General features: G+C 42.9%; 1 protein-coding gene and 1 long non-coding RNA gene across 15 annotated transcripts in view; both read left to right on the top strand.

Moving 5' to 3' along the window:
• Positions 1–2,763: 2,763 nt before the first annotated feature.
• LOC147995482 (uncharacterized) lies at positions 2,764–8,855 on the top strand. Its single transcript, XR_015683525.1, has 3 exons — positions 2,764–4,140; positions 4,446–4,646; positions 7,235–8,855. It is a non-coding gene; the product is annotated as an uncharacterized LOC147995482 (long non-coding RNA).
• A 203-nt stretch (positions 8,856–9,058) lies between these two features.
• Ifih1 (interferon induced with helicase C domain 1) overlaps positions 9,059–22,251 on the top strand; it is a 48,113-nt gene continuing 34,920 nt past the window's right edge. The window contains exons 1-5 of one of the 14 annotated variants that reach the window (XM_087653820.1): positions 9,059–9,791; positions 11,716–11,928; positions 13,093–13,262; positions 14,559–14,727; positions 18,724–18,870. In XM_087653820.1, the coding sequence (XP_087509946.1) occupies positions 13,245–13,262; positions 14,559–14,727; positions 18,724–18,870 (334 nt within the window). In that variant the 5' untranslated portion in view covers positions 9,059–9,791; positions 11,716–11,928; positions 13,093–13,244. 14 annotated transcript variants of the gene reach the window in all.

The following is a 22,251-nucleotide window of genomic DNA, read 5'->3' as shown; positions in this document are numbered from 1 at the left end:
ATAATTTGCACAGGTCCCGGTGATGGCTAAAGACACTGACTATGGCACCAGGCCTATGACCTTCAGCACTGGAATACCTGGGAGATCCTAGTGGCCTGCAGGTGAGATAAGACTAGGATGATGGGACATGCTGTAAGAGCTGCCTTCACTTCTGTAAAACTTGCTTACGGCTGAGGATTCCATAAATGGTTGTAATGCAGACCTTTCTAATGTCTGATTTCAGACCCCGCCTTCCCCACTCTTTCCCACCACACGCTGTCTGACTCTGAGGCCATTCTAATTCCTACACATTAGGAATAAATTAATATAAATTTGAATCGGGCCTAAGTCTTTGGTTTCTCTCATTGGATTTGACCCCTGCCGCTGCCGTGCCAATGCTCAGGCTGCCGTACCAATGCTCAGGACACTTGCTTTCTCACTAATCAACATGCGCCCCGAGTGAGACATTTGAGTCACCCCAACCAAATATCTCAGCGGGCATGGGGGTGGGGTAGGGGGGTAAACATCTGTGCCCATAAACATGACTGAAAAAGCAACTTAGAAGAAGTGGAATTTATTGTTGGCTAACAGAAGAGTGGAATCCGGTCCATCATTGTGGGGAAGGCGGGGAGGTGGGAGGAGGATGGCACCAGTGAGGCAGCGAAGAATGCGGAAGAACAGGGATCAGCTGCCTTTCTCCCTCTTCTCCTTTTGTGGTCCACATGCGGCTCCAGCCCCCGTGGTGCCTTACACTCAGGGGTGTCTTTGCTCCTCAGTTCAACCCCTTTAGACACCCAAATGTGCACCTTACTAAAGTTCTTTGCATTTGTTACCTCAATCCCATTGGTGTCTGAAAATTGCCCCGTGTGTATCTCAGCATCTGCGTGTTTTTGTTGTGCTTTCCTTTGACTCTTTTCCCCCATCTGTTCTGTTCTGTTCTGTTCTGTTCTGTTCTGTTCTGTTCTGTTCTGTTCTGTTCTGTTCTGTTCTGTTCTGTTCTGTTTTCTGTTCTGTTCTGTTTGGTCGCATCCCATCCCATCCCGTCCCGTTCTGTTCTGTTCTATTCCATTTGAACTTTTAGTTTCCTGTTTGTTTTCTAATGAGAGATAGGGTGTGGACTGGATGGATGGGGAAGTGGGGATAATATTGAGAAGACTGTGACCGGATTATATCATAAAAAAATTATATTTTCAATTAATAAAAAAAGAAATGATCCATCAAACAGTACAAAGTTTTACTTTTATGTTTTGGCCTTTATGCTACATAAGTGAGAATCTTTTTGTAGCCCCATTCTGTGCTGCATTTTGCACACTTTTGTGCTGTGCTGGTGATCCCACTGTTTGGGATGGGCATACAAATGAGTGTTGTCTCCTGTCCCTAAGCACTGGGTGCTGGTTATGAGTGATTCGACGTTTAGAAATCAACATTACATGTTAAATATAGTATCTGTAAACAGAAATACACACAAACCAAAGTACTGTCGTTAATAACTTGATAAAAAATGTCCCGGAGAGCCAAAGGAATGGGAGATTTCATGCATATCTAGCTGGAATGATGGTGTCTCGGGATCCACGATGCTCTGCTCACAATAACTGTGCAGAACTGCCTGCTGTGTTTCCTTTTTACTGAGTATCAGTATCGAGGGTGATGGCTCAATTAGAAAGCACTTGCTTTGCACTGAGGACAGCAGCATGCATATATAATCCCAGTACTGAGGAAGGCAAAATGGGCAGCTCTCTGGTCTTTGCTAGCCCGGTCTAGCCTAGAAAAATCTGTAAGTTCCAATGAAAAGTAAGATATCCTACCTCAAAACAAGCGGCAGAAGCAAGGTGGAGAGAGTCCAGAGAAATGGCAATCTGAACTTGACCTCTGGCCTCCACACATGAGCATGTACCTCCCCTCACCCTACATACACACATAAATGCCAACTATGTCATTAATTCGCCCCAAGAGGTTCTAATCCCAGGTTTTTGCCTCTACTCGGAGAATGGAATCACAAGTGGAACTGGCAGGAAAACACAGACTTTCCAATCATGAAGAGTGCAAGAGTCAATTGGGAATATCTTTTCACCAATGCTCAATCTGAAGATAGGCTTAGGAACAACTTCCATACCTGGGTAGTGCCCTGGCTCCAGGGGTTACCCCAGAAGGAACTGAGTGGGCCACTTCTGAGTTCTCTATTGGGTGTTTTCCTTAAAATTGTTACCATGCTTAGATATGTGAAACTAATAGAAACCAGATTTCTATCCTTCCTTTTATTTTAGCATTCAAGGAAGGTGCTTCAATCCTATACAACTGTCTTCCTAGTAAAAATCAGCTAGGCTAGCTGGCCTATAAACTCTAAGGCTCCCCCTGTGGTTAGCCTGTCTCCTCTGTCCTAGCATGGGGCTTACAGGTACACACTGAGAAACCTGGCAACTTAGGTGGCTTCTGAAGGATCTGAATGCAGGCCTCCATGCTCATGTAGCAAGCATTTTACCAACCCGAGCCCTAGCTGCCAAATAAGTTTTTGAATGTTCTTCATATAATACCCTGATGTTGAAATTCTTTCTTCTTACTTCTTTTTCTTGATTTGCTGTTGGTGGATTGTTTTGTTTTGTTTTTTAATTTTGTTTTTGAAGACAGGGTTTCTCTGTGTAACCCTGGTTGTCCTGGAACTCACACTGTAGAACTAACTTCTAACTCCCAGAGTGTGAGGTCGAAGTTGAACCTCTTCCAGGACCTCTTGAATGAGACTCACGGAGGCAGTGATCAATATAAAAGCAAGAGGAGCTTGATCATTCTGACATGACGGGGTCCTCCCACTTCAAGGGGAGACGGCCCTGAGCAGATTCTAACAGGGAGTTATATACCTTGCCAACAATTGGGGCAGAATTCAAACAATTGGCGCAGAATTTTTCACAATGTTAGCTAGGCAGGGTACTATGCACATATGGCGGAGCAAAACAACTTTCAGATCGGACGCAGTGTACTGTTCAAGACTTTCCTAAGGGGGAGGAGGAGTCGTTTGGAAGCCACAGGTAGCTTTGTGTGACTGTTTGGCTTGTAACTGTTCCAGGAACTAAACCAGCTTTTTTTCTTCCTGGGAGGGGTCCTTGTGCTTGGAGGTTTGTGGTGGGAATTTTCCTACCGGACCCAGATTTTCCCCAACTCTGGCTCTTTCAAGGGATCCTGTCACCTCTGCCTCTGCTGGGATCAAAAGGCGTGTACCACTAATACCCTGTGCATTTAAAAAATATATATACATACATATATACATATGTGTGTGTGTGTGTGTGTGTGTGTGTGTGTGTGTGTGTGTGTGTATGCTTAACATTATGAATTAGGAATTCAGTATTTTGGATCAGTGTATCTAGACATTATGTTTTAGTAGCTCATTCTATAGCCCTCTTACCTAAAGGCTTTGACAATAGTAGTAAATAAGAATGCAATATTCGACAGTTGGTACAGGGTAAACAGGAAGCAATAGTAAATGTTACTTCTCAATCAGTGAATTCAGGCTGTGTCATTGAGTAAACGTCAACCAAGATTACATCAATGGCAATCTAACTACACTTGACAGCAGTTCACTCTTCAGCATATACTTACTTTTTTTTACATTATTTTCTTTTATGTGTATGAGTACTTTGCCTACACGTATATAAGCACGCCTGGTGATCAAGGATGCCAGAAGACCTTCCAGATGTTGTTTGGGTACTGGAACCAAACTCATGTCCTATGCAAGTACAGTATTCGTTTGCACTGAGCCATCTCTCTAGCTTACTAAGCATTTACTTTACAATAGAACGATCCGAGCATTTGAAGCACAGCCACTATTTAACAGAAACAACAGAAACAGCTTTCAGAAGTACTCAAAACTGTAGTGGACACATTTGAAAAGTGGATCTTTGGTACAAAACCATTGGTATGTGATTCCTTTGCCAAAAAAAAAAAAATCTTTTCTAGAAAACATTTTATATGTGCACACTACAAACCAGAAGTTTAATTGCATGGGTAAAATAAGTAATGAGTATCAAGTTCTAATAAACTTAGTTGGAATTTCTTTTTATCTTTTGGGGCTTATGGTAGATGGTTTTATGTTAACTGGACATAAGCTAGAGGCATTTGAGAGATGGGAACCTCAGTTGAGAAAAATGTCTCCAGAAGACCTGGCTGTAGCAGGTAAGCCTATAGAGTCTTTTCTTAATTAGTGATTGATGTGGGAGGACCCAATTCATTGCGGAAGGTACCACCCCTGTTCTATAAGACAGCTAACTGAGTCATCCCTAGTGTTACCCTTGTGGATTCCTTGGAGATCCAAGGAAACTCCATGCCCCCAAAATGCTCCCAATTTCAGTTGACTTTCCCAGTATTAGACATGGATCCTGAACTGGTCATACTCTGTAACCAGGCCAGGTCTCAAATGGTGGGATTGGTACACCAACCCAAGCACAAAACCTCTGACCTACAGTTTGCCATGCCTGCAGAATGTGCTGGAACGGGAGTCTCATATTATCAGAGACCAGAGACTTCATTCAGCAACTCATGGGAACAGATGCAGAGACCTACAGCCCAATAGTAGATGGAGCTTGGGGAGTCCTGTGGAGGAGGAGAGGAAAGATTGCAGGCGCCAGAGGGGTCAAGGAGACTATTGTGAGAAGACCCACAGAATCAACTGACTGACTCAGGTGGGCTCACAGAGACCAGGGAACCTGTATGGGTCTGACCTAGGTCCTCTGCATACATGTTATGGTTATGTAGCTCTGTGTTCTTGTGTGATCCAACAACAGTGGGAGTTATAGTTGTGTAGGTCTGTGCTCTTCTGTGATCCCCAACAGTGGATCTTGTTTGCTTTGGGGATTCTTTTCCTTCTATTGGATTGCTTAGTCCAGCCCTATGTGAGAATCTGTGTCTGGTTTTACTGTAGCTTCCTATGCCATATTTCGTCGATATCCCTAGGAGGCCTGCTCCTTTCTGAGGGGAGCTGGAATGGTGAAAGACAGGGATGATGGGGGGAACAGGGAGACACTGGAGGGAGGGGAAGGAGGGACTGTAGTTAGGATGTAATATATGAGAGAAGAATAAATAAAAGGAAAAAATCCAGAGGCGGGGGGAAGGCATAGGCAGAGACAGAGAGACAGACAGAGACAGACAGGCAGAGAGAAGGAAGGAAGGAAGGAAGGAAGGAAGGAAGGAAGGAAGGAAGGAAGGGAGGGAGGGAGGGAGGAAGGAAGGACGGACAAAGGAAGGAAGAAAAAATACAGCTTAAGTAACCATGAGGAACAAGCCAGTAGAAAACACTCCCCCATGCCCTCTGCATCAGCTCCTCCCTTCAGGTAACTGCCCTGACTGTTCTTTGGAAAAGGCTGATCAGGACCTGTAAGCTGAAATAATTCCATTCCTCCCCAAGTTGCTTTTGCCCATGGTGTTTTATAACAGCAATAGAAACCCTCACTTTGACAAGGCCATTAATCTTTTGGGAAACTTAAAGACACAACAATATCCCTTTAATAAATACTCCTTCTGACTCAGCCTATGACAAAGAGATCCTAGCGAATCTCAGTTGAGTGGCTATGTTTGTTACTAACCTCCTTCATAGACTCTGTTGCTCAAGAACTGAGTGATTACTGGGTATAGGAACAGTCTAGACCTAGCAGTAAGCACTTTACAGTTCATCCTTAGAATCTTAGAATGACCTCAGGACCTGGCACTGGTACCCCTCATCTTACTGATATGCCAATCACACAGGAACTAGGAAGACAATGGTAAGATGTGAGCTCAGGCACCCTGAAGTCTGAGTCACCACACACAGTGACTCCATAATGCTGGGCTAAGGCTGAAAAACATTTAACTTAAATTCTGTGGGTTCTTTCTTTAATAAACAAATATAAAGATGGGTGTAATGAGGATTTGCTCTAAAAACTGGGTTTCATGTCATTTTCTTTAAATAAAACAAAGAAACAACAATTAAAAAAACTATTACTGTTTTATGTGGCTATTACATTGTGTGGTAGCTATGACCATCTCCACTTGTTTGTTATATTGATTGAGTGTGTGTGTGTGTGTGTGTGTGTGTGTGTGTGTGTGTGTGTGTGAAGTTAGGAGGATATAGATGCCAGAGGACAAGTTGTAGGAAGTGGCTATGTTTTTCTGCCATCTGGGTCCAGGGTCAAATTCAGGTTGTCAGGTTTGGTGGCATTCGCTATCACTGGCTGGTTCATCTTGACCCTCCCACCTTTGCTTCTTTAATGTTAAAAATGAAAACCTGGGAATCATGGGAATCTACAGTCTAGCACCTCTCTGTGTCACCATTTAGACAAGATGCTTAAAACCATCGGGGGCTGAAATAGATCTTTGGGGGTTTTCAAAAGAATAAGCAGTTCGGGATGAGATGAGAGGAGAAATGAAAAAGAAACTTAACACTGAGCAAAGAGGAGTGGTGAAGGAAGCAAAAGCAAACGCTAAAAGGAAACCCTGTGAGCAAGAAAGCGCAGAAGACCAATTCTCATGCAAAACGGGTGGAGAAAAGTATTCAGTGGCGTGTGTGTGTGTGTGTGTGTGTGTGTGTGTGTGTGTGTGTGTGTGTGTCACAGTGACTATGTAGACACTAGAACATGTGCAGGAATCAATTCTCTCCTTCAACAATGCGTCTTTACTCACTGAGCTGTCTCACTGGTCTAAAAAGATAATTATTGAGAGATCGTGTATGCAGTTCGACCTTTTCACTATCCTTTCCTTGAAGGGGTCCTATCAAAACTGTGATAGAGTCTTAGAAAAAGAGGTTCCTGTCTATTCTCATCTTCAACCAGCTAGTGACTTCCATTTGAGAAACATATATATATATATATACATATATATATATACATATATATATGTGTGTGTGTGTGTGTGTGTGTGTGTGTGTGTGTGTGTGTGTGTGTGATTACTTTTGATGAATAGCATGGAAAGTTGATTGAGGGAAACTGGAAAGAACACCTATGTAAGAATTAGAACCAACAGTGTCACAACCCTGCACTATCACCCTGGTATTAGCTTCTTTATAGCAGTTATCCCGATCTGGCACACAGGTTGTTTAACAAGTATTATTATCTGTCTCTGTTCTCCTTTTGTATGTGGGCTCAATAAAAGTAGGGAACTTTATGTAACTACACTCTTTAGAAAAAAAGTTGGCCATGTATATAGTGATACTTGGTGACTGTCTTAATGTGATGAATGAATGTTATCATTTTAATGCCAACATCTATGTAACCATCTACTTGAACCCTCTATCCATCAGGGTCGTTGGTGTTAAAATGATGATACCCACCCCACATACAACCAGCAATTGCTTCTGGATCTTCAGTGTCTGAAAGGAGGGGAATATGGGAAAAAGACTTGGACTAAAATGATTTTTGGTTTATTGGTCAATTTCCGCTGTACATATTAAATAAAATCTATAGGCAGCTGGGGAACAGGATGATACATTTTGGTAATATCTTGAAAAGATACTTTTTGCAGATACAATAACTAAAATGAATTCTAACTGGATGCCAAGTCAATCCCCCAAATTAAATAATGAAATATTGGAGTTTTATGAAGAAAGAGAATGGGAGAAGTCTGCATGGCCATGTTTACTTCCACTCACCTGGGCAACTTCACCTGTGTATTTGACAAAAGTCTTGCCTCATGTTCAGCCCAGAACTCCCTTTCAGGGCAGAAATCACCATGACTTAGTATTCATAAAACATTTTATAGGTTGCAGCTTACATCCTTTAGAGTGGATCTTAGCTGTGTAATAGCAACCAGAGAATACCTCGAGGGCACTGTGTTGCTCTGGTTATTTCAAAGGCTGGCAGGAGGCTTATGGAAATCTTGCAGTTCTCCTTCTGTTTGCAAAGAATCCCTGGGCCTCCATGGCCTCCGAAGATTTCAGTGAATACCCTCCTCTAAAAGATCGGTTTTTCTAAACATGTCTACCTGATCACTTCTATTCTCCTTATGACTCTGGACCAGGAAGTCCTTTTCAAAGTGTTAATGTTCCTCCTATTTGGTGGTCTAGTTGCCTGCTTGGTGGATAATGGACTCTCGTTTATACTCTTCCTGTACTGAAACAACGCTGCAGTCTTTACTTTTCACTCCGAATGCCTCTCTTCTCCCTCCCAGGACAGAGACAAATGTTGATGTTTACCACAAGGCAGTGCATTAGTTGCTAATGAAGTTACTAAAGGCTTCAGCCAAAACGTGTTGTATTCAGTCCAAGAAAAGAATGGCAGCTCTATTAAAAAAATGAGTAGTTGAGGGTTCTATATTGCTGTTTTGTTTTGTTTTATTATAAGAGAGTTGTCTACTAAAGAATACAGGGACCTTACATACTGGGAGTTAGAGTCTTAGGTCTTAGCTTCCTCCTAAAGCCAGCATACTTAGGTCACTAGGCAGGCCCAGGTCAAAGCTGAGTAAATAATATACCAAGCAAAGAACGAGAAAATAAAGCACTTCAGTATAGCTCGCTTTTTATGCATATGCCCCAGTTCTTGGAGGAATAAATTAGTTCTTGGGACACCCCCACTACGCCCCCCTGGGAAGGTAAGGCAGGGTGGATGCAGAACTGCCCCCTGGAGCTCCATTATTCTGGAACCTCCCTCCACCTGCCCCACCCCACGCCCCTCCTTCCCCACAAATGAGAGTAACTCATTTTTTACATCAAGGTTTAGGACAAAAAATAATAATAATTCTTCATTTCAAGACTTTCCTTGCCCTCGGCATATTAAGTGCCAAGTGAGTCGGTCGCTTGTCTAAGCAGCACCCAGCAGTGAAGGCAAAAATATCCTCAAATAAAATAGTGGAGGGGATGGGGGCGCTTATGGACAGGAAACTGGGAAAGGGAATAACATTTGAAATGTAAATAAAGAAATATTTCCAATTAAAAAGAAAAGTGCAGAGCAAGGCTTGCTTTCTCTACATAAGGAAGAATTTACTTTCCAATTCCTCTTAACCCATTTTCCCACGGTGTTCTTGACCAAAGTCCTCACCTAACCCGCGGCGTCCACAGGCCTCCTCTAGCCTCTCGAAACTAATTCTCTGGCCCGGAAGTTGACGTAAGTAAAGTCCGGAGAAGAGAATCGAAACAGAAACCGATGTGTGGGTGGCAGGCAATACTTAAAGCTCCCTGCTGGGGTGATCGGGCCGGCGGTGGCAGTGAGAGTAGTCCGGGGTCTATGACCACCTGCTGCAGCGCATTCCTGGCTCGTCTGCCACCTTCCGGGTGCCACCGATCAATCCGGTGCTCAGAGGCTACCCGGTACCTGCGACTCCCAGGCAGCGGAGGCGGGGACTCATTCACTCCCACCTGTGGATCGTCCGCCTGCCCAGGAGACTCCTCTCCCATTCCCTGAGAACCCAGGATGTCGACCGTCTGTTCTGCAGAGGACAGCTTCAGGAATCTCATCTCAATCTTCAGGCCCAGGGTGAAAATGAACATTCAGGTGGAGCCGGTGCTGGACTACCTCGTCTTTCTGCCGGCAGAAACCAAAGAGCAGATTCTTAGAAAGGTCACCACCTGTGGTAACACCAGCGCCGCAGAACTGCTGCTGAGCACCTTGGAGCAGGGACAGTGGCCGCTGGGATGGACGCAGATGTTCGTTGAGGCCCTGGAGCACAGTGGCAACCCTCTAGCCGCGCGCTATGTCAAACCCAGTCTTACTGATCTGCCCTCTCCTTCCTCTGAGACCGCCCATGATGAGTGTCTCCACTTGCTGAACCTCCTCCAGCCCACTTTAGTGGGCAAGCTCCTGATTAATGATGTCTTGGATACTTGCTCCGAGAAGGGACTGGTGACAGTCGAGGACAGAAATCGGGTAGGTGTCACTGTAGAGGGAGATGGGTTTGTGGAAGATTTTGCAAAGCAGAGTTGCTTGAGCATTTCTCCACAGAGAGCGGCTTTTGACTTTTTTCAGCACACAACCGCCCCATCTTGTGTAATTGTTGCTCAAACCCACAGGGAGCCCATTCAACAGATGAGAAAAACAAGGTAAGTTAAAACAATTCACTCTTGGTCCCCCAAGAACAGAAGCGCCTTGCCATCACTATGATTCACCATGTCCAGGAGATACTGAATTTTGTGATTTAGTTCACGTATTCCTCAGAAAATCAGTCAATAAGCTAAGGCCCACCCGCTGCATCTGGCCTCGTATTCCTATTTTAAGAACCAGAAGCTAAGAACGGTCTTTAGCTGTCTGATTTGTTTTTTCAATTTTAACTGTCGATAAAGTTTTATTGAAACTCTCTTCCTTATTGCTTATATACTTTTTTTATAGTTGCCTTTTCACAGTTGGGTGTGGGTAATGTGTCCTATAAAGCTAAAATATTTAATATCAGGTTCCCAGTGTCCCCTTCCATGTCTTATAGTTTGCAGATCTTTTTAAATCTTGGTCCAAATGAGAATTATGGCTTGTTTCTCTCTTTTCTTTTTTTTTTTTCTCTTTATTTCCATTTCAAATGTTAATCTCCTTTCGCAGTTTCCCATCTCTCTTTTCTTTGATCAAAGTTTTCAAATTTTCTAGAATGCAGTTCAGACAGTCCACTGACAAACTAATGCCACTACTCTTTGTTTTTCACACCATTGAAGGAGCAGGTCACCTTTTTTTGGAGTATCGTTTGTATGTGTCAGTTTAACTACAGACATACTAATGCTCGTAGATACAAAAGACTGAAGATTTGCCATGTTCCGCATAAATGCTGAGCTCTCTGCATCTAGTTTTCCCAGTGTTGCAAGTTGGAAGACTTTTTTAGGGGCCGGAGAGATGTCTCTGTGATCAGTAGCGTGTGTGGTTCTTGAAGGGGGTGGAAATTTAGTTCCAGTGGCCCTGTCAGGTGTCACACAACTGTCTATAGATTCAGGAGATCCAGGACGATCTGATACCTATGGCTTCTACCCACACTACAGCTACCTGCACATACTCCACCTCCCCCCAACACGCAGACACACAATTAAAACAAAATTAAATGCAATTTAAAGCCTTTTTTGAAAGACGTGTGTACAAATAATCCTTAAGTGCAAGTCAGAAGCTTCATGTATAGCTTGCTACAATTTTGACGTTTTCTTCTGTTTGATTCATTGGCTGTATCTTCGTTGTAGACTTTTGGCATCAGAGCGATTGGCTATATAGGATGTGACTTGGCCTTTAGTTACTAATGTCAACAGCGCTTCGTGAGGTTAGTGGCACCTACCTACCCAGAGACAAATTATGCATCACATTTCGATGTCCAGTCTCTCCAACAAGTGAATGACTTCTGCACTGCTGTCAGCCGCGTTGTTGTCATTTCTTGTACTGAGAACCGGCTAGAGTGCGTTATAGTGGTCCAGCTGGATATGACAAATGTGTACATCACTGTGGCAGAGTCGTAATTTGGAAGAAAGTATGCAGCTTCCAAGCCAGCTGGAGAAGGAAGATGGCATTTCCAGCCACAGTAGCTGTTAGGAAGTCCAGAAGCAACAGAGTCCAGTCACACCACAAAGCTGTTTATGTTTGCTGGTATGATGTCCCGAGTGCCAGAGAATCAGCACTTCCCTGTATTTACTCTAAATACGTCTGCCTATCTGCATCACTTTTGTCTTGCCTGGGTTGAATTTCTGCCAGCTACATTTTATCCAAGTTCTTGATTCTGGCAGGCTCGGAGGCAGCTAGCAGTAATGCAAGGGATTTGACACGGAGAAGACGGATGGGGAAAGGACTTTTGTGTACTGGCAGCAGTTAAGCAAAATCAACCACTTTCTCCTAGCTCCACATTCCAAGGAATCCCTGAGAAGGAAGAGAGAAGGAAGATCTGAAGCCAGGGGGCAGCGGTGAGGCCAGAGGAGTCTGTAATCGCTTCCTCCAGCATCATTTTACGTGATCAGCTCTGAATGTAATCAGTAAGCACAACGGAAAGGTGGTGCTACTTCTGGAGGAATCTCTTTTGGTACAGGACTCATCAAACGGCTAAAACAAAGAGGCATGGCGCGATCATAAGAACTTAGAATAGTAAGGATAATAATAGTGATGATGGTGGTGGTGGTGATGGTGATGATGGTGATGATGATGGTGGTGGTGGTGGTGATGGTGATGATGGTGATGATGGTGATGATGATGGTGGTGGTGGTGGTGATGATGATGATGATGGAGGTCTGTCTTTGCATTTTACTCTATGTGAGATTGGTTGCCATGATCCTAAGTTTCCCTGGGAAACTGAGTAACACAATAATTTCCTCACATCAATACTAATTATGAAATGTTAAAGGAAAAGGTTCATAAATAATCAATGTTCTCTTGATATGAAGAGTATATGGACTTTAATGATCATACACATAGCTTTGTAATTTAGGGGTAAAGTTTCAGGGGGTTAGGTGGCCTTGGATTAAACTGATTTGAGAGAGAAACTCTGCGTCACTTTCTAAGTACCTAGCACCTAAGCAGTGCCAGTTTTTTTTTTTTCATCATTTGATTGGCGTTTGAATTCATTTGAAAAAAAAAAAGAAAGAAAGAAGAAAAGGAAAATTGAGTTGAAGATGTATGATGAGCTGAATTGCCTTGCCAGATGTTGGGAGAGATGGCTGATGGCAGCTACTGTCTAGTGGGAGCACTCTAACGTCATCAGGAGCACCCATGTTGCCCCACCTTTGTCACTCCTGGGGCCCAGAAGCAAAGAAGTGTAGTCATAGGCAGCGACGGTGCAATCTCAGAGGATGTGCTTTCCTGCACCAGAACAGGAAGACGTTAAAAACAGAGAGCATGGATGAAGCTACCGGAAAAACAAAACAAAACAACCACAAAACCCCCACGGACAGTATATAAGTTTGACATTCGAATAACAACAATCCTTGGGAGACAGTACAGCATCGTGAGCCTCATATGCCTGGGTACAGAAAGTATGAAATCTCAGATTCTGCTAGAAAACATAAAAAAAAATGATAGAATAATGGTTGAAGGAAATTTGGGTAATAGAAAACTCTTAGAATTTAACAAGAATATTAATTACAAAGCTTTAGTCACTGTCCTTAGAAAAATCCTGGTTATTTCTGTCAGGTAGAGTTAAAGCTGATGAAAGGGTGTAATGATGAAAAATGGGAGACATTGAATCAAAACAAGATTCTGACATCAGTCTTGTGTACCTGTGTAGCTACTGTGTTTCAGATTACAAGAAAATATTAAAATCTTACAAATTCCAGAAGAAAGTTTTTTTTTCCATTGTGAGATCACTGAAGTTAGGGTAAACACAAGGATTAAGAAAGAAACTTCTTGGAAAATGCTCCTGGGGGGAGATGGCCTGAAATGGATAAAATACATCAGGTGAGATAATCATTTTAACCACTTGCCAAAAAGTGAATTTAGACATGGAGGAAATTTCTAGCTGGTATTCGAGCTCAAGACGCCAGAAACCCAGTTGTTTAGGGTCAGGTTCTATGTCTGAGAGTAAAGTAGGTTTGGGACCTTTCTAGCATGGCCTAAATTATCATTTCCTCAAACGTTTATTACTCTGTTTGGAACCGGAAATGTGTGCTTTGATAATGACCGTACAGGTGATATTTTAAAATGAATTTTTTTTTAGATTACTACAGAAGAGAAAGCAAATGGCGAACACATATCTAAAAAGGATAAGAAAGCTGAGTTCTCCGGATACTGACTGCACAAAAATTTGGGAAATGTTAGCATTGCAATAATAGATATTGCAAGCATTAAACAGGCAGGAAGGTAAAGCTGCCTCACTAACTGCTTGGTTCCAGAGTGGTAACAGTCAAGGAAGTGGCCATGAAATGTTTGGTTTCTCATTTATAAACTTCATCAATGAGGTTGAAAGAAAATAGCAAACCCAAAATATATTGAAAATAAATGTCTTATATTCTGGGGGGCAGAGTTAGGCAGAGCTGGTGCCTCACTGAGTGGCCGGTTAACCAAAATAGTAAGTTCCTAGTTCAATTAGATCCTCAAAGAAGGAAGAACTGAATTAAAAAGGGACAGCAAAGGTCAGTTTCTGGTGTTTACACTTCTATGCATAGACAAGCACATCTGTATGCATGCATGCACATATCCATAAAACACACACACACACACACACACACACACACACACACACACACACGAGACACAACGGGGATACAAACTGAAGATTCTTTTGGGTTTGGTCATAGGAGCTCAAGCAAAGCATTTATTAATCTGTCTATTATTTTAGTGTTTTCTTTTTATTAGAGTTTTTGTTTTGAATTTTATTTTGAAATGGGAAACGGTGGAGGAAATGTTCTGGGATGTGTGTGAAGAGGTCAGGGGACGGGTTGTGAGAACTGGCTTTCCCCTTCCACCACAGAGTCAAACTTAGCACGTGTAACTTAGCAGCAAGTACCTCTAACCATTGAGCAACCCCACCGGCATACTTTACATATTGCATATTTAGAAGAGGTTTTGGCTTAACAATACTTTTTTCCAGATAGACCCTAGAATACCCCCATGGTTACCTGGGTATTCTTTAGCATTTGGATGTAAGCCTTTGTTTATATGTATGCTTTACCCGTTGGTTTTCCTTTGGATCATTTTCACTTTTACTATGCTCAAAGGGTGTTTTCTCTCTCTTTTTTTCTGTTGAAATAATAGATTTCTGCTGCGGGAAATAGTGGGAATGAGTCAGGAGTAAGAGAACTGCTGAGAAGGATAGTGCAGAAAGAAAACTGGTTTTCTACCTTCCTGGATGTTCTTCGCCAAACTGGAAACGATGCGCTAGTCCAAGAGCTAACAGGTGTGAGCTGCCCAGAAGAGAGCACAGGTATTTCCAATGTTATCAGGGAGATTTTGTATGCAAAGTGATTGAGATTTCAATGAGGCCTCAAACTGTAGTGCCAAACATCAAAAATTTAGAATCAACATTTTAAAAGGGTGGGGTGGGGTGGGGGTGGGGAGTAGGGGTGTGAGTAAGGACATCCTCTTGGACACAGGGGATGAGGAATGGGATGAGGAACTGTGGGAGGGTGGACCAAGATGTGGCTAATGACTGGACTGTAAAAAAATAAAAGAAGTTGTCTTCTTCTTCTTCTCTTCTTCTTCTTTTCCTTTTCTTCTTCTTCTCCTTCTCCTTCTCCTTCTCCTCCTCCTCCCCCTCCTCCTTCCCTCCCTCCTCCCCCCTCCTCCCCCTCCTCCTCTTCCCCCTCCTCCCCCTCTTCCTCTTCCTCCTCCTCCCCCTCCTCTTCCCCCTCCTCCCCCTCCTCCTCCCCCTCCTCTCCCTCCCCTTTCCTCCTTCTCTTTGCATTTGGAGGGCATTACCAAGAGCAACAGGTCACCAGACACCAGCTGCCCTATGGGAGAAGGGTCACAACAAATACATCTGAAACCCAACTCTTATACCTAAGGCTCAGGGAATATGACGAGGGAACAGGAAGATTGTAAGAGCTAGAGAACCAGAAAGTCTGCTGTCTTTTAGAAAGGACAGGGAAGCCACAGCCATAATATCCCAACAATATGGCGGCCTAAACAAGAGCCAGACATTGGGTCCCACTCCTAGACAAAAAAATTATGAGCAACCAAGGGCTGCTAAGAGAGGGAGAATTTGTATCTCCCAGCAATGGACCCCCAAATTTATTATTTAATAAAAAGTAGTCATCTCTGAAGTCATACACTCTCAATCAAAACCAAATAGACTCATTAATCAAGCAGTATTTTGTATTGATTCATGTGTATGTTTAAGTGTAACAGTAAGAATCAGAGAAAAGGAGATCATGAGATGGAGAGGAAGTGGGAGGGGGACGTGGGAGGGGTTAGAACCAGGAGGCATAGGAAGGGTTAGAAGGAAAGAGGAAAAATAATATTGTAATTAAAATTTTAAAAAATTGAAAGTCAGGTAGGAGATTCTTCATTCAATCAGTCTCTGTCTGTCTGTCTGTGTGTGTGAGTGTGTGTGTGTGTGTGTGTGAGTGTGGTGTGTGTGTGTGTGTGTGAGTGTGGTGTGTGTGTGTGTGTGAGTGTGGTGTGTGTGTGTGTGTGTGTGTGTGTGTGTGTGTGTGTTGGGTGGGGAGCATGCTCAATTGTGTTTGTCCATGTATCCCTCTGCGCAGGTGTCTGTGTGCCACAGAAAACAAGTAGAGATTGCAGGACAACGTTGGGTGTCTCTGTCCTCTTATACCTTGTCTGGGATAGGCTTTCTCTGTTAGTCTCTCTGCATACCGCAGACTAGCTGCCCCAAAGACTCCCTGCCTCTGCCTCCCATCTCCCTAGGAGCACTGAGGTCATAACAGACATGCGTACCCTCCCTGCTTCCCGTGAGTTCCTGGGGTTTTAACTCAGGTCTTCACACCTGCGTGACAAGTTCTTCATCCCTGCATTCTTCCTGGGCCAATTGATTTACAGGACTGGGCCAGGAGTGGCTTTGTTTCTCCCTGCTCGGTTATGGTAAAATATAAAAGAGAATAAAGAATCATTAATGAAAATACAGAAGATCTGGAGAAGCTTCAGCTTGTGCTATGATTGGGGGCTTTTAAAATGAGGAAGGAAGACAAGTTCTACCTTCCGTCTTATCGTGGAGGACGCCGTGAGAAAGGGGAGTACGCTAAGCAGATGGCCCATCCCAAGCACCATGACAGTTGGCTATGTAGAGCACCGTGAGGGAGGTCTACATTTATTCTTTTTAAAACACCCAGGCTGTGGTGCGTTGCCATGGCAGAGGACCCCAGGTTTGAAATCCATATTCTTATGTGATTCTGGCCCCTTTCTCTGGACCTGTCACCTTCGGTCAGCTACTCCACCTCCTTGGGTTTCACCTTACTTGTCTGTGAAATGGGCATAATAATTTCACTTACCGGGCCAGGTTATTATGAGAAGTAAATTATTCAACATAAGTAAATGGATTTGTAGCATCTATAAAGTGAGTTGATTATTTTATTTATTATTTATTTATTGTTTATTTAATTTTATCTGCATAAGTGTTTTGCTTACGGGTATGTCTGTGCACCATTTGCATGCCTGGTGCTCCAGGAGGCCAGAAAAAAAAACAGCAGACCCTAGAGTTACAGACAATTCTGAGCTGCCACGAGGGTGCTGGGAATCAAAGCCCTGTCCTCTGGAACAGCAGCAAGTACTCTAAATCTCTGAGCCATCTCCCGAGTTCTGGACGGTCATCGTTTTAAAACTTAGTAACTGTTAAATAAAGAAGAAGAAGAGACCCGTCACTGTGTGGGATACTCAAAGGAACTGACACATAACTGCAGTTCTGAGGTATATGAGCAGAAAGGCTGGGCCTTGAACTCAGGAACGGGTCAAAGACAACAGCCAGTGTTTGAACAACAGCATAGCAGGCTTTGAAGGGAAGGCGCACCTGACGTTAAACCATAGAATGGTTTCTTTAAGAAGAGCAGGTTAAGGGCGGAATAAAGGTAGAGTAAGACAGGGAAGAGGGTCTTCAGGAAATCCTCTGACGTTTATAACTGTTGGGGGTGACAGGAAGGTCTACACTGTACAGTGTAGTTGGGTATAAGCTATATGGCAAGAGGGTCAGCAGCAAGGAGTTGTACAGGGTACAGGCCTCAGGTGTTGGTGGAGTGGCCTGATTTCTTTTGGGCTGTGGGATCTGACACCTTAGAGTGACCTGTGTCTTAAAGGGGCATGGCAATGCTATAATAGCTAATAGCTAGTTATAAACACTGTCAATTTAGCTTCATCTGAAGCCATAATCATTTTCTTTAGGAAATTCTCCACGCCAGGCTAGATGGGTTTTTCCTTTGCTGTTTAGGATGGAATAATCTGGGAAAAAAAACTATATATATATGTCATATATACACATGCATATACACATCTTATATATACGTACATATATGTATAACTCTTAATATATATAAACACAGTTCTTAATATATGTAATTACGATTATACATGTGTATCTATAACATATACATATTTTTCTTTCCTTTTTTAAAAGAAGGTATTTATGGCTCAAACTCCTCTGACAGATTGAAATTGCTCAAGGACCAGAAATTTGATCTTCTTGGTCTCCCTCCCTGAAGTGTCCAGCCTTTTACCGTTGCAACACATCACCCTCGTAGACAAAACACAGGCTGAGAGGACCCTGAACTAGAGCTCCAGAGAAAAAAATAAATCGGCCCCCAAAATCTCATAGTGTATTAAGTAGGTTTAGGAGCGTGTGTGGTAGACATAGGCTCCCTCAGGCAGCAGAGGGTCCACATGGCCATCAGGCTGCGGCTTAAATACTCCTGTGTGCTGGAGGCCAAAGGGCAGGGGAGGTAAAATGGAAAAGTGGAGAAAATAGAAGTTTTCGTTCAGTTGAAATAAGAAATCCCAGGAATCCGGAACGCATGGGCTCTGTGTGACATTAAAGCAGATGAACATCTCATGATCATGGAGGCAGGAACAAAATGGCAAGTAAAGGCTAAAGAAAGCCACCCGATTTGCATCTCCATTAATTCAGCCTTAAATAGAGCTCGGAGTCATGGAGTCCGAGAGTGACTTCCCAAAGACAGAGGTCAGACAGGAAGCCATCTCACTTCCTCCTGATCCCATTAATATTTGACTAGCTTGCCTTTCCACATAAAAAGTCACTGTTACACGAATACTCAACTGTAGTGGCGGTAAAAGTAAAAGTACGTCTCTTTGTGTTACACCGAAATAACAAAGTCTCTGGAAATGTCAGTGTTAAAAAGTATAAACAGTGTATGAGAAACAGACCCAGCTATATTTTAAGAACACCAAAGGCATCTGTACACACTGTGTGGAAACTTGTTGCCACCCTGTCATTTACATCAATACTTGCTATTCACAGACTTGGATAACGCATCTCACAAAGACAGGCCTGCAGCTAACGAGCCCCTTCTGCCCGCCATCGATGCATTAAGTCTGGAGACAGAGGCCTGGACCATAGAGGACACCTCACCAGAGGCTTCCTTTGCAGATTCTTCTGTGACCACAGGTACCTGACACGTGAAAATGCCTTGTGTATCATAACTATTTCTTCAGAAAAATTCAGTCGGCACCCCTATGACACCAGAACCTATGAAACACAAGGCGAATTTGGACCCGGGTGTCACTGGGAGTTGTTATTCAAATGGTAATTTGGAGAAGATTAAAACTGCTACTCTTAGGTTTAAATAGGTTTTTATATCGAAAAACCAGGATGAATGGGAACATATATGCTCCCTATTTCACAGTTTAAAAACGTGTGGGTCGTTCTAATGTGATACTGACCCAGGTGTGTGCTTATCTTTCATGATTGGCACATTATTTTCTAATTTGCCAGTGATGAAGGACTACAGACCATCAATGCCTGCAGAGAGGGAGAATTAATGCTCACTCCCTGTGGATGAGCCCCTAGTTGCTTATCCAATACCAAGGGATCAGCCCTAAAGACAAAAGTTCAAACAACACTAAGCAGACTGTTAGGCTATAGTTATATTTGCGTGTGTGTGCGTGTGTGTGTGTGTGTGTGTGTGTGTGTGTGTGTGTGTGTGTAACAACAATTGAAGAGGCCATGTTGCAGAGGGTGTGTGTTGGGGGTACAGTTAGATAGGAGAGAGGACATAATATAACTATATTTTAACTTTATAAAAAGAAGAGTAGCGTATAATCCAGGCAGACCAACAATAAGTGATGCGTTTTAAGTATTTACTGCCCTTACACATTTGTCAAATTGTGTATCTATACAACTTGACTTTCAAAAATAGCTACGTCTAAAAATACTCCAGCTCGCCTTTGCACTCTAGTTTAAACTTGCTTAAGCCATCCCTGTGGCACTAGAAAATTTGGGATGCATAGGGGCACTGTGAAGCCACCCATGCTCCCATAATATCCTTTATGGGTGACATTTGGGGTGCCTCCTGCCCTTTCTTCTGCGTACCTGCGTGCGGAACTATAATTTTCCCATGCTCGTTTGAGGTGTTGCTTGAGGTTTTTGACCGACTGAGTAATAGAAACATCATTGGATGCAATTAAACAAGTGTTGGCACCAAGTCTCCAAATTACGGCATCAGGAACAATGCCTTTAGAGCCCTCTGCACTTATGTCATGTTTAACTCATTAGAAATATATATAATTGGAGTCTCTGGGTCAGACGATTTATACAGTTTTAACACAGTTGATACTTAGTGTGAACTCTCACCGTAGGCATTTATACTGATTTACTTGTTCTTCCCAGCTAGATGAGTACCCTCTTCCTCCCAACCTTTGCTGTAGGAATGCGAGGCATCATTTCCATCCTCTGCCAGTTCAGTTACGATAAAAATAGATATTTTGATAATCTGAATACACATTTGAATTTTACTCATTTGTACTATTTTTTTTTCCATTGGGCTGTTTTTGAATGCCTGTGACCTTTCATATGAACACATTTGTATTTTTCCTCCTGGTTTATATCAACTATTTAAATACATAAGATATCAACCCTCACTAATATCATTTTTAGGGAGTGCGTTGTTTTTTTTAATCCCATTCATGTTCATTAGGTTTGGAAACATAATTCTTAACATATATAAAATGTGAAAATTAATGGAATCTGTTGGGAAATTTCTATATATGTGCTTTCTTTATGCCTTTTCTACGTATATGGAACCTTTTTTTTCCTTTTTTTAAATTCTCATGTATGGAAGATAACTTGCATACTTGCTGGCGATGCTTCTGAGGTGTTCCTGATCATCTGAACCACCACCAGGTGGAGGGTAGAGGGGTCTTGAAATACAGAGTTGGACTCCAGATTCCAACTTTCATCCCAAGATCGCAGGCACCAGCTACCCATGGCTCCAAATATGCAGCCCTGAGGGCTTAAAGCATAGAGTAGTAAAGCGCTTTAAACCTAAATACTACAGGCTTTGTCTTCTCCGGTGAGTGCCCGAGCCTTCCTTCAGAAACCATGATTCTATAGCAAAGCCATATCCAGAAGAGGGGTCTTTGTGTGCTACCTGACGTCACTGACCATCTTAGAAACCCACCCCAGAGGAGCCTGCATCTCACACTTCATCGGTTTCCCATTAGCATGCAGTTGTCTAGCCTGAGTTTGAAAGAGAGTAAAATTGAAGGCAAGATTTTAAAATTTCTCCCCTCTTTACTATAAAGATTTATTTTCTTGAGTTTAGCATGGATCCTGTAAGGAAATCATGAGTCATCATAATGGCCGATCGTAGTGGATAGAAACGGCAGGGTCTGTGTTTTCTTGTTAGTTTCCTTTAGCTTTTACGTTTTGGTAGCATTACCTTCTGCCATTACTTTCATGCTGACCTCTCTGTCTCCCTTCCCTTCCTTCCCTTCTTTTACTTCATAAGCAAACAAAGCAAAGCCAAACAAACAACTCTCATAATCTTCCGCCATGTACCGGAGCTCCCGTTCAATCCTATATACACAGCGAGGAACACAGCAAAACGGGCCATAGACCATGTGGAGCTTCCCACTCTGTGAGGTTTGCCCCGCAGTTCACTAAGGGCTAAGCTTAGTGCAAAACACTCAAATGCGTGTTGGTGAGAGAGCTTGTAGAGTAAACTGGACAGGCTAGAACCCTGCCAGGCTCGCAGGAGTCCTCTGACCTGCAGGGTCTTCCGTGCCTGCGTCTGTGAATAGGTTAGTCTTATCCTGAGTCTCTCCAAGCCAACCGTGCAGGGTCGCTTGCTTAGGAAGTTACGATGCCTCTGCTCCAGAGCTTTGCTTTAGGAGCAGCTGCTAAGAAATGACTCAAGTTATTACCGGTTTCTGCTCATTTTGGTCTTATGATCGTAGGTTCGTCTGAGCTTAGGAACCAAGGACTACCAATGAACAAACCAACAAACAAAACAACTTGTTGTTGACTCAGAGAAGTCACTTCCTGTTTGTTTCTTCATTTTGTGCTGGTGACTGCATTCATGGCCTCTCTCATGCTGGGCCAGTGCTCTGCCACTAATCTCTATAGCCTCACCCATGGAGTTACTTGGCTTGCAATACTTTACTGCTAAATTTAGTAGAGGCTGTTTGCCTATCCAGTCGTTCTTAGCATTAACGATGAAAATATCTGTGAGAGCGTGCCACGGGTTGATACATTTGCACAGTGCTGTGCACAGCTTATTGATGAAGATAGTGTGCCATTATTTTGTTCCAACAAGATGGGTTAATACTCTTAGTGGTCGCTAAAAGTAACAACAGCAACAAGGGCAACAACAAACCTTGTTTCTTAAGCTGCATGTGTGTTTTGTAAACTCGGATTTTTTTTTTAAATGTGCAATAATAAAAGATAGGAGAAGTCTGTAATTTTAGATTGGGATATTGCTTATTATCTTTCTGAGCCAGTTCGCACGTCTTTTAGTCCATAGTTGCATTTAAGTCTATCAGCTGTAAG

This window comes from Rattus norvegicus, chromosome 3 (genome assembly GCF_021556685.1).
Source record: "Rattus norvegicus strain SHRSP/BbbUtx chromosome 3, alternate assembly SHRSP_T2T, whole genome shotgun sequence".
In the NCBI taxonomy this organism is placed as follows: domain Eukaryota; kingdom Metazoa; phylum Chordata; class Mammalia; order Rodentia; family Muridae; genus Rattus; species Rattus norvegicus.
Note: the sequence above shows the minus strand (reverse complement) of the source record. Positions and strands in the feature narration are given on the sequence as shown.